This window comes from Mobula hypostoma, chromosome 8, assembly GCF_963921235.1.
Source record: "Mobula hypostoma chromosome 8, sMobHyp1.1, whole genome shotgun sequence".
NCBI classification, from domain to species: domain Eukaryota; kingdom Metazoa; phylum Chordata; class Chondrichthyes; order Myliobatiformes; family Myliobatidae; genus Mobula; species Mobula hypostoma.
Window position 1 is genome coordinate 64,879,674 of NC_086104.1, and position 12,931 is coordinate 64,892,604.

General features: G+C 38.2%; 1 protein-coding gene across 9 annotated transcripts in view; it reads left to right on the forward strand.

Moving 5' to 3' along the window:
* ipcef1 (interaction protein for cytohesin exchange factors 1) overlaps positions 1-12,931 on the forward strand; it is a 112,429-nt gene that overhangs the window by 60,251 nt on the left and 39,247 nt on the right. For all 9 annotated transcript variants that reach the window (XM_063056005.1, XM_063056000.1, XM_063055999.1 and 6 more), the window contains 4 exons: positions 1,785-1,856; positions 7,377-7,444; positions 7,561-7,652; positions 9,964-10,318. In XM_063056005.1, the coding sequence (XP_062912075.1) occupies positions 1,785-1,856; positions 7,377-7,444; positions 7,561-7,652; positions 9,964-10,318 (587 nt within the window). The remainder of the gene's footprint in view (positions 1-1,784; positions 1,857-7,376; positions 7,445-7,560; positions 7,653-9,963; positions 10,319-12,931) is intronic.

Sequence of the window (12,931 nt, forward strand, 5' to 3'; positions counted from 1 at the left end):
AACTTGTCAAAGTAGAAATACCAATGGTATCTGAAACCAGAGATCACGGTCTTAGAACAAGGGCTAGGCATACATGATCAAGGCGGGAAGAAATATCTTGATTCTGAGAGTGGTGAGTCTTCGGAAATGCCTAGGAGAGGAGAGACAGTCACGAGTATATTCAGTAAAACCATGACTAACTCTTTACCTTAGCATCTCTTTCCTACAATAACCCCATATCCTTTGATTCTTTAAATATCTACACAGACACTGAAGTAAAATGTCACGAATGATCATATTGATTAGCAGAGTCAACAGAAGAACCCAATGGCCCATTCCTGTTTGGTTCCTTGTGGGTCTTAGAGGTTTAAGGAGCTGGGATGTCCAAGATGAAAATGAGTTCTTAGGCCCAGGAAGCTGTCAGAGTTGTGGAGGATGTCAGAGGCTGCAGAGACGTTGGTAGGAGCAGAATAGATGAGATATTAAGGACAGAGTCAAGTTATGAAGAAATAATTCTCTGGGTCAAAGATGTACTGAAGTGATGGTCTACAAATTAGTCCCTTTGGCCCACCAAATTCACACTAACCACTTCTAAACACATTTACACAGATGAGCACTAGTCTCGTTTCATTCTTCCCATGAATCTCATCAACTTCCCACAAATTCTATCTTTTGCCTGCACAAAATGGCTGCATGATGAAACTGGAGCACCTGGATGAAACCCACATGATCGCAGGGAAAACGTGCAGACTCCACACAGACAGGGATTGAACCTAAATTGCGTGAGCTGCAGGGGAGCAGCTCTCCTATCTGTACTAATATGGTAGAAGTATATAATCTAAAATGCAATGTAACACTCTAACTTTAAAATCAATCCACAACTTAATGTAATGTTGTTTTCCACCACAGAAAGAAACCAAGACACTAAAAATGAAACTGGAAGTGGAATTATTCTAAATTTTAAAAAAATAGAGCTACTTGTAACCAGGCCACAGTTAAGAATAAATGTTACTGGTCAGGCAATAGACAGCGAGTGGGTTTCTGCTGATAATGCTCAATTTCTCACAAAGAGCTGTTCCTCCCCGTGATATTAGTCATTACTATGCTCAATGTGAAGAGTCTAGTAAGGTTTTCATAACGTAATCATGAATGCATGGAAATATGGAACAATAAACATAAAGCAATGGTGATGTGAGTTGGGCTTATTCAGAACTAAGTGTCACTTGAAAACAACTTGCAAATTGAGCTGCAACTGCACAATGACAGTGCATATATATACTCTCAACATCTTTGCAAAATGGAGGTGCAGGTCACAGCAAGGGAGGAAACAAAGGCAATGAGTTATCTCAAACCAAATACAAAATCAATTTCCTAAATAAGCTGGAAGAAAGGAGTTACACTCAATGAACAGACTTTGCCAAATTTTTTTGGAAAAATAGATTAATAAGTGTAAACCATGTAAGGCAAGTACAAGTACAATATTTCTACATGGGTAAAGATAAAATGCATATCCGGATCAGCTTGTTTATGTCCAAATGTGATGACAATAAAGAGCCCTATAAAAATGCAATAAACATTGATGCAGATATTTTAACTATAACATTTAGGAATTGTCAATTTGATTTCATTTGAAACAAACAAATTTCAGAATGTTTTTACAGATTGTGTTAATTTTTAGGTCAAGACCAATACTGGAAGTAATCTGTTAGTTTGACAATCCATGGTATAATAGTAAAACTTGACAAATTCTATCCACTTAAAGTTTTTCCTTTTAATATAATTTATGTTTTTTTTTTGAAATCAAGTGCAATAAAGGCCAGCCATTCTAAACTCAAGAGCTTCTACTTTGCTGCAGAGAATGCTGAAGACATGAGCACGTGAGTAGCCTGTGGTGACGCACTTCGTAGGTTGGGAGGCAATACTGTAGTGTGTTTATTATATGGTGGGTTCAGTGTATCTTTCAGTTTTCATCTATGTTCTAAGCAGTCCAAGGCGCATGCTAACCCAATTTAGGTGAGTTGGAAAATACAGAGAAGTATGGTGTGGTTAGGGATTGTTAGCTTGCAATCTTAAAATTCAGTGGGAGAGTGAAGATTGAGAAGTGCATAGATTTTCAAGGCAATGAGATTGTATAAAAGAATAAATCAGAGGAGTTGGCTACGAAATTAAACGTAATTTCATCACTAGTGAGAATTTGAAGAGAAGAGATTGTGCAGAACATTTTAATAAGATGTATAGTGCAGAGTTAAACTTACAATTACTCTGCTTATTCAAAATTACATACTGTGTATGAATGCTTTTTTTGAGAAACCAATAAATAAGGAGAATAGAATTCAATAAAAAAGTGAGTTTGTTATGACAGATTTTATTAAAAAAAAGGATGAAAAGTAAATAATAGAAAAATAAAAGTTAGAGGTGACAGGATCGTCTCTTAGACAAAAGTTTCTTCTAGTATTCTCTTCAGAAGTATCTCTTTAAATAGATAGTTACATGAAAGTCCTTTTTTAAAAAATCTGTTCCCTGTGGCAGCTTGGGTCTTAACAAGAAATGTGTTAGATAAAACAAAACAAAAGATAGAACCACCTGCTCTTGCAGTGACATGGTTTACACTTCCCACGGGGCCGTAGTTTTAACTCCCTTCTGATGCAAGCTTTCCCAATGGTACAACTTGTTACTGTCCAACTCATTGGTGCTAGTATTTCAGTGAATGGACCACTCCTTCATAGACACCCAATTTGTTTGGCTGGCTGTTGTCTATCCCACAGTTTTGTCTCTGTGCCAATTTCCATGATTACTAGGAGCAAGAAAACTTGTTGATGAAGTAATATAAAAATAGAAAAATGGCTTTACAGAAATTTTTAGGGAAAAATTACTCACTCACAAAATATTGATGGTTGGTGGTGAAATGGGAGTTGCTTGATTGAAGTGCATGATGCTGAAATCTTACTTTCAAGCAAAAGCAATAATTCTGTAAGATTAAAGGCAGAATGAGCATACGGTAGTTGTTCAGAAGTTTTTCCTGTTGCACTTATAGTCGTGGTTTTCGTAGATTTACTTCCTTGATCTTCACTACCATTTGCCAGCTGAATTATACTACACAACCTACTGATGGAAACGAAAAAGCCAAAGAAGCTGTTGAGGTCCTCAAAGCAATGCCAAATAAATAAGGGTCCAGAAGAGTCCTTAGACATCACAATAATTAGGCACGACTTACATCACAACACCAGTACCTGCTGATATTGGGAATGAAACCGAAAACTCTAGTCTTGTCTTTACCTGATGTTCAAACACATTCATTTCCCTGCAGGGATCACTCAGTTGGACTCCCAGTTAATGCCATGGAAACATAGAATGTTTCTGGCAAGCAAATTTTAAAATGTTAATCCAAATTAAGATGCATTAGAAGTGTCCTTTAGTCTATACTCAGTGTCCAATAGAGCGTTCTAAGAGAATACACCAGCCTTTCTCAACCTTTTTGCCCTGGAGGAACCCTTGAAATAAGTTTCAGGTCTCAGGGACCCCTGCACAAAAATGATTAAATCTACAGCTTCTGGTATGATAGCGTGATCAGTAAGTTGTGGATATAATAATACAAAAATAATTGTCAATGCTCTTTTGAGTAGAGAATAAATTTTTAGCCAACCTTTCTTGAAAAAAACAGGTAGTTAAGCTTAGTTTACCTTTCTTAAAATTAATCTCTTTGTTCCTTTTCATAAATTTTAATGATTCATGAGGCAAATATAATAAATTTCTTTTAAATAACTGGCTTAAGGCAAAATGGGATTGTATTTTTCTAAAGGTAGGCTCAGTAGATTTAATTTAAATAAAGGCTGTAAACTGATTTTACTTCATGCGACTTACAACATGAAAATGTATTGACAATGTTAAGTAGTAAAGTTTCTAAAAACCAGAAGCCAAAGCAATATGAATAAAAATATAGCCTAAGACACAATTTTATACAAGGCTTTGAAAAACATTTTCTTACTAAGTGACATGATCAGGCTCAAATATCATCCTAGCATGTGAAACCTGTGCTTGTTTTTTGCTGCACAAATGCTCAATTCTGGGCCGAATGTGAGATAAGCACACACGGATTTCACCTTCAACTGAAATGAGACGATCTCTATCCTTGCTCTTGATGCTTGTTAAACAAGAAAAAATTTGTTCATACATGTAAGAAGTTGAAAACTGCAGCAAAATGTTCATTGCTTTCCTATGAATGTCAGGATACTCCTTCACAGAAATCCAATACTTGTCCGGGGGAAGATCAGTAAATCTCAAATTGTGTGCATGATCAGACTGCAGCTCACAAAGTTCTTCCTCTTCTTTCAAAGTCAAGTTCTCAGGCTGAGCAGGAGATTTAGAGAAAGGGTCCCTCACCCAGCCATACACTTGTGTTGAAAGGAAGGTAAAATACTGTTCAATTTTGTCCTGCAGTTCCTCCAGGAGGTTTTCAATAAGACTTCAGACTTTCTGATCCTTCCTCACATCAAGCCCAAGCAGCAGTAGAAACATTTCAAGATTTCCTTCTGCAACATGATTTTTCCAAAGATTCAGTTTCCTTTTAAATCCAAGAATGTTGTCACTTGAAGTCAAAACATTTTCTCTCGGGCCTTACAGAGACTAGTTAACTGGTTCGTATGATGAAAAATGTCTGCTAAGTAGACTAGTTTCTGCAGCCATTCTTCACCTTCAAAGGACTCAGCAAAATCTGGCTGACTGTTTTCTTGAAAGTACTCCTGCAATTCACCTTTCAAAACACCCTGTCGAGAAATCTTCCTCTGCGAAGCCACCAGATTTCTGTATATAGCAGAAGATTGGTGTGCTCTTTGTCCAGGTTTTCACACAGTTTTTAAAAAATTGTCAGTTGAACTGTTCTTTGTTTAATAAAGTTAACCAATTTTGTAGCATCATCCAGAACTTTTTTTATTTCATCTCCAAGAGTTTTTTAACATCACCACTTCTCTGTGAAGAAAGCAGTGTGTTGTGACAATGTCAGGATTTTTCACAAGAGAATTCAAACCTCTCATGGAAGCCACTATTGATGGGGCACCATCAGTAGAGATGCCAACACAGTTCCTCCAAGACAAATCTTTTGTTTCCAGATATGAGACAAAGCATTAAGTACATCTTGGACTTTGCTTGTTTCTGGCAGCTCTTTGCAACAGAAAAAAAAATTATTGAACTTCACCATCATTTACAAATCTTACAAATACTACAACATGACATTTTTATTGAAATCTGTTGACTCATTAACGTAGATAGAGAAGCTGTTGTTTTTCAGTTTATCACCCAAAACCTCTTCAGCCTCCTGTAAGATGTCATTAACATGTTAACTTATCGTACTGTTTGAGAGTAGCCACCTTCTCGCCTGAACAAAATCCATGCAAGAGCCATTCTTGAGCTACTACATGCAGACAACTATGCTCTTCTGCCAAGTAGACTAGTTTCTGCAGCCATTCTTCATCTTCAAAGGACAGAGGACACGCTACAGGCTGCAGTCACAGTTCGCCAAGGCTGCAAGAGCTTTCTGGTTAATGGTCCATCCGAAGAAAACAATAATCGTCCATCAAAAGACCCCTCATGGCAATTACCACCCACCACAGATCATCAATGACGACCACCCTCTCACCACAGTTAAAAAATTCACCCACCTGGGCAGCTTCATCTCCAACGATGCTACAGTGGTAAGGGACGTTAACAATCGACTCAGAAGAGCCAGCAGTGCCTTCGGGTGTCTCCAGAAACATGTGCGGAAGAACCGCCAGCTGTGTCTGTCCACAAAAATCCAGGTGTACAGGTCTGCTGCCATCGCAACATCGCTATACTGCTCCAAAGCCTGGGTCCTGCTCATTTGCTCAAGCGCTTCCATCAGTGCTGCCTCCGCTCCATCATGGCTATCAGCTGGAAGGTTCGTGCCTCCAACAACGGGGTCCTGGAGAAGGCTCAACCTCCAAGCATTGAAGCCACTTTGCTGCTCAGGCAGCTCCGCTGGCCAAGCTATGGACAGCTCCAGGTTACCAAAAGTAGTTCACTATGGAGAACTCTCTCAGGGCAAGAGAGATCATGGTGCCCTGCATAAGAGGCACAAAGACCAACTTAAGCAGCAGCTCTCGCAGGCAAATATAGAGGTCAATGAGTGGCAGAAGCTGGCTTTTGATGGAGGCTGCTGGAGAACACTGATCCACAACACAGCCGAGAAATTTGAGGAATCCAGAAGAGTGATTGCTGAAAAGAAAATGATTCTACTACCCAAGCACCAGCTGTTTCCTGTCCCTACTGCTCCAAAACTGGCCTCTACAGTCACCAATGATTGTGCCATTGCTCCTGAGGAATCTTCTTCCCTCCTGATCTTCACAAGTGAAGAATTAGTCTTTATCATTGAGCATGAAACCTTTTAAATTTCTTGTACAGAATTTTGTCCTAGCATTTTACTCACTATAAATTTACATGCTGGCATTATTAGGTTCTCACCAATTGTGTGACTTTTTCTATTCTCGGTAATAAGTTCTGCTACTAAATAACTTGCTTCCTTGGTCTTTTTATTGACTGACTTTATTAGCAAAAGCTTTACTCTGTTCGTTTTGAGATACCAATAGCCATTTAAAATAATCAGCACTTTTACCTGTCATATGGCTATGATTTGTAGTTAAGTGTCTTTTCAATTTTGCTGGAGCGATTGCTACATTCGTAAGTTATTTGTCACAGACTAGGCACAAAGGAATAGGACAATTTGGGTCACCAGTCTATGTAAAGCCCATTGATAAGTAGTTTTCATTGTAAAGACGGACACTTTTTTTGTATCCGTTGTTGCACTAGTGCAGTGAAATGGCTCAAAAGATTGTAATTCAAAAATTGCCACATTGGACCATCAGATATGTCTGTAAAACACAGGGGTTAATAAAATATAAAAACAGGGCAAGTCCATTCAATGCTCATAAAACACACTTCATGCTCCTCACATTCCTACTGTCCTCCCCTCTGTGCAATACAGTGCTCACCAAATAAACACGGCCCCATTGTGGACTGCCACACTGGGCAGAGAGACTTCTAACAAGGGTGCTAACAGGTCTGCTTGGTCACTGCAAGTGCTGGCATTGCACATCACGCATTCAAACAACAATGTTTATTTTTTTTAATCATCTCTCACAGAACCCCAGTTGAGAAACCCTGGTGCACACTGTATGTTGATCATACAAACAGTTTGATATTGTTATTGCTGAGATCTGGGCACAATGCCAAAAGTTTTTGACTAGACTTTTAAAGATTTGAAAGAGAATAATGCACCTATTTCATTGATAGCAAATTTACAATTAGGAGGTAAGTTGGTAAATTCATTGCTACTTGACAGTATTTTGTTGCATTGAAGATGCTCACAATTCTCATTATTCTTTCAGATGGATTAATAAAATGGGATTAGCTGCCATTGAGTATGTCCTACCAGCCTCGGAAACAAAAACTGAAGGTATATGCTCTTTTCGGTAACAACAACAATCACTGAAGTTCCCATTATGTTTTATTATCTGTTTTCTGATGTTCTATAAGCCTAGCTGACTGGAAAAAATGAATTCCTCCTTGTAGCAGAATGTTGGAGTGAGAGTGAGCAGGAAGATGGAGAAGCTACGACAGAGCCACCTTCCCCATCACAGGCATCGCAACTACAAGTACATCATGTGAGTGTCAATTTACGTCCAGATGAAGAAAGTCCTATATGACGGTTTTAGTACCCAGATGAATTTCTCCTGCTTAGATTTGGGCAGAACGGAGCGATAAAGCGCACAAACAGGCCCTTCATCCCTTCGAGTATGTGCTAATCATTGAGCACCCACGTAGATCAATCCCAATTTATTCTTCTAACGTTCCCAACAATATCATCCATATTCTACAACTCTCCGACACTCTGGGGACATTTCAAAGTCACCAGTTAATCTCCTAACCCACGCCTCCTCGGGACATGGGAGGAACCAGGAGCACCTGGATGAATCACAGTGAAAGTATGGAAATTCCACACAGGCAGTGCCCAAAGTCAGGATTGTAACCTGCTTCTCTGGTACTGTGAGGTAGTGATTCTACTAGCCACAGCATTGTCACACCCAAGCTTGCAACTTTGATCAAAATGAGTCCATATTGGGGTTGTCACTATTTGTCCAGCCTATCTGAAGTCCTAAAGTATTTTGCTGCTATTTTTCAATTTGAACATGTAAAACTTCTGTATTTTAGTGAAGGAAAATTTATTCAGCCATTCTCATGAAGAACATGCCCAAGCTTTTAGATTTACATTGATCTGCCATCACAGTGCAACAAATTTTCTTTTGGCCCAGTTATAGCTTAATCAAAGTTATAAAATGTAAAGTTAAAACCAGGTCATCAAGATTTCATGATTTGGTGATATTGTGGTATTTAGTGATATTTGGTTATAAAACTGACAGATTGAGAAAGTTAATACTCTGACATCAAGGGTCATAGAAAAGGCTCTGAGTGAGAGATTATGCAGGCTTAAATTTCAGCTTTAGAGATGAGAAGCTAAGAAGGTGAGTGCAAAGGACGTTTCTGAGGAACAAGGGAATATTACAGTGGACACCACGACAACAATGAAGGGCACTAAAGAAGTGAAATAGAAGTAGGCCATTTAAACCTGGTAGTAATGCAATACTTCACATGTCAGACACATCCTTTTTCTAACATCTGATACAGGAATGCAAGAAAAGTATAATATTGGTCTCCTTATGCAAGGAAAGAGAGGGTTTACTAGACTCATACCTGGAACAAGCAAATTGACTTATGGGGAAATATTGGACAGGTTAGGCTGGTACCCAAGATCCTGATGGGCCTTGACAAGAAGGAAAGGGTGAGGATTTTTCCTCTTGGAAGCCAATCAAGAACCAGGGTTCAATCAATAAGAGTCCCCCCTCCCCCCTCCCCCCTCTTAAGGCAGATTTTCTTTTATTTCTGAGGATTATGATCTTTTAAACTTTGCTTCTTATCTACTTTGAGGTAGATAGTCTTTGAGTTATCTTAGGCAGAGGTAGACAGGTTCCAGATAAGAGGGTGAAAGTGTACCCTTGGTAGATGGGATTCAGAGTTTAGATTGCAGGTGGGTAAGTGGAACAGACCTAAGGAATAGAGTGGCCTACTCCTGCTCCAAGTTGTGTGTTTGTGCACATATGTGTAATACTGTACTTATGAAATTAGCCATATTCTTGATGACAGCATTTTGCAAATATTGAAAGATATGTGTTTCACTACATGAGCTTTTTATACAAAGCTTGAATGCAGTTTAGAAGTGGAGGAATATCTAGAGCTAACCATGAGGTTAGATGAAATGATAATGTCTACAACATGGTAGAAAAGCCATAAAGAACAAAACCATTAGGATATAGGATAACTATTCACTGAAAGAAATGAAAGCAGCTCTTTCTTTGGAAAAAACCCTTCCTGCAGCAGCAACACCATACCTTGCAAGAAGAGAACAAACATGTTAATGTAAACCAGAAAAAAAATCATAAATGTACTGAACTGGCATATGATGTTAATGGTAAAGCTGTCTTATAATGAATAGATAATCACAGCATTAATAGAGCAAAGTTGAAAGGAAACTCAGCAGTGCTATCTTAGTGATTCGAGTTCCACTCCTAGACTTGAGTGTGTACTGTAGGTGCACTATTATAAACTGGACATTATTGTCTTCGACTAAGATTTTAAGATTTCATTTCTGTGGTTCCACTAGATGAAAAACATTCCAGACATTCAGTCAAAGGAGAAAATTTCACCTACTGTCCTGAATCATCCTTCCCTTCCACCCTGTTTGGTAGTAACTTATTGACCAAACTTTCGCCCAACTTTAGTTTATGTGAAATTTTTTGAGAATTATGATATGATATTGCAGGAATACATATGGTCATAGATTAAATACCTTTTATAATGCAGATAATATGCATGATTTAGAATAAACTGGGTTTTGCCCTGAATTTTCCAACCCCACAGGAACCTTCACTTCAATCTCCATTCGCATCCAGCGAAACATCACTTTCGTTTTATTCACCATCCACATCTACACCAGCAGCTTCACTGTCGCAATGTTCCTCTCAGGGAAGTCGATCCTGGCCTGATGTTGTTAATTTATCACATAATGATATTGAAAGACAGTCCTTAATATCTGATGTACAAAACAGTGAGGGATCATTACAGCAAGTAACATGTGAAAATGCTAAAGATGAGCTGAACAGGATTACTTCTGGATCAGATGAGAATATGACTGCAGTCATAACACAGTCTGTTGTTGCTGGAGAAGGTACTGAAAATTCAGGACACTCGGATGTTTTAAACACTTGTGAGAAAGGTAAGACTATCCATTTAGTTCATTTTATTTTCCAAAGATCTTTCCTCTATTTGCTTCTGAATGTCTAAGTTTCTGTTGGAAGTAAGATTGCATGGGCAGCAGCTGCTCTTTGAAAACACTAATGAATGAATCTGAAAGCCAAGAATACTGGAAGTATCTTAATTATTACTGGGGCATCATGGCCAAGTCTTCCCAATGTGAATGGATTGTAGCATTGCAGTATATACTGTACATGTGGTGCCTCACTGAACATTTATTCATGGTGACATGATCTGCAGTTAGTTAAATCCACCAAAACATTAAGACTGCAAAGAGCATTTTCATCCATAATAGCAAATGTATGCAACCAGTGAGAGTGCCTAAGCCTTATTTCTGTTCATGTTCTCCCTCCATGAAGAAGATGCACATGATGATCAGTTTGGCATTTGGTCTTTCATTGTGGGAAAAGTTTACAAACAGTTTACAAAAAGTTTGCAAAAAAAGATAAGTAATTAAGTTCAAATTTAAAACTAACTAAAAGTACCTGGAAACCAAAGGTGGTTACTTCGATGTGATTCATTTTGACTGTGAAGATGGTGCTGAAATGCTGGTTTAGGGCTAGTTGTATTGTGAACAAATCTTCACAATGGCAGTTTTAAGGAGTTTGTACAAAACACATAGAATTAATTGGAGTTATTATGAGGAATGTCTGCAATACGTCAAGGGTAATTTAATGAATTTTATTAATTTTAATGATTAAATATTAGAGATTGGTTTTTGCGTAATCTTAAACACAAAATAAGTTATATGTATAACAAGAACTTGTACGCATTTACACAACTGCCTTTCAAATCAAAATGCAGGGTTTTGCTTTGTCATTCTCTAGTTAAAGTGGGAACGAGTTGTATTTAATCATATATGACAATCTGCAGCAGTGTCTAATCTGGATGCATCTCTCTGAACTTGTAGATGAAACCCTGAGTAGGCATGACCAAGAATATTGCTAAGTGTGCACCAAACAGCATGTATTCTTTGAAAATCTTTTATTATTTGCATTTCATAGAAATAGGAGTTACTTAGAGGGACATGGAAATTGTGTTGTCTTTCCAATAATGATATGTGAAAAGAATCGAGCAGGGCTATGGCTTCCACCCTTCCTCATCTCCCACCACTCCCCCATCCCTGCATCAAATAAACATTAAGCATGTCAAAAACACATGCTTTAGTAGCCTCATGTATTAAAAACTATTTGACTTGTGCCTCAAGAAGAGATCATATTGAAATTTTTATGCACATCCCTGTTCTCCTGCTCTCTGGTTAACCAATAACTCAGCAAAGATGTGGGAAGGAGAGTTCCTTAAAAGGATATTGTCATCAATGATTTCAGCCCCATTACCTGCTACAAACTTTGCAATATTTGCTCCAATAATGAAAAACAATGTCTTCTCCATAAGGGTAAAGCGATGCATCCAATTCTATTTCTTGTATTCCTCTGATCATTTGAAGAGATATCTACATCTGGGTTCTTGTGCATAAAAAAGAAGTCTCTTCTACCTGGTACATCCTTTTCCAAAGCCTTTGCCGTGACGTTATTAAACCCTGGAGTTCACTCCCTCCCATGTCTCTGAGGTCAGAGTGCAATCTTGAGCACCTACCTGACATCACAACCCATCTTCCCCACCCCAAACCTTCTGAGGGATCATCTCACTTCAATAGTGCAGGCTGGCGTTAAGTGGTGCTAGTCACTGAGGAAAATGAGTCTCAAGAAAATGTAATGGACACTTAACTTCCTACTTAATAAGGCAGGCTTTTTCAGGAACTGTCCAAGCAGACACAAGTTCAGATCTCCAGGCAGAGCAGAATCTAGTAGGAGGTTTAGCCTGTGAGCTGGATAAGAAGGGAAACCAAAGAGTCAGCTGAACAGATGGTTTCACTATGAGTAGCAAATAAAACCAAAGTCAGCTAATTTCTGTGGAAATCAGCAGTAGAAGTTTGTGCCATGAAGAAAGTAAAATTGTCAAATTTCACAAAATTAAACAAGAAAGATCTAGTCCTGCTTAATTAAAATAACAAAGACAGAAAATGCTATAAACACGTAGATTGGGTAGCATCTGTGGGGAGAGAAACAGTTAACATTTCAGGTCAATGAGAGGGGTCATCTGTTAAGGAAGAAACTGAGTCAATGTTTTGTACCACAAGCATCCGCAGTTCTTTATTTCAGCTAAAAACGTTAGCAACAATATAAAGAATGTGCATTCTATAGCTGGGTATAAACAAATAACTAAGCAAATATGAATAAAGTGAGTGAAGGTAATGACTAAAGATCAACATTGGTGATCAGCTAATATCTTATCCTTCATAACTACAACAGAAACCCCTAGTATTATCCTATATATATGTAACATCAATGAATTCAATAAAACTTTTGGGAAAATTTCTAGAGGATTGGGTTAGAGAGAAAAGTACTTCTGTGTGCAAAAGAAGTGCAAAACAAAAGTAGATGACTTGTGGAGAGTTTTATAATTTAATTGCATGCAGAACACAGGATAATATCACTCATGGTTCGTGAGAACGTCTGCAACTTGTTCATGAAGTGACTGATTTATAAAAGCAGTACCCTTGCTATACAAGTAG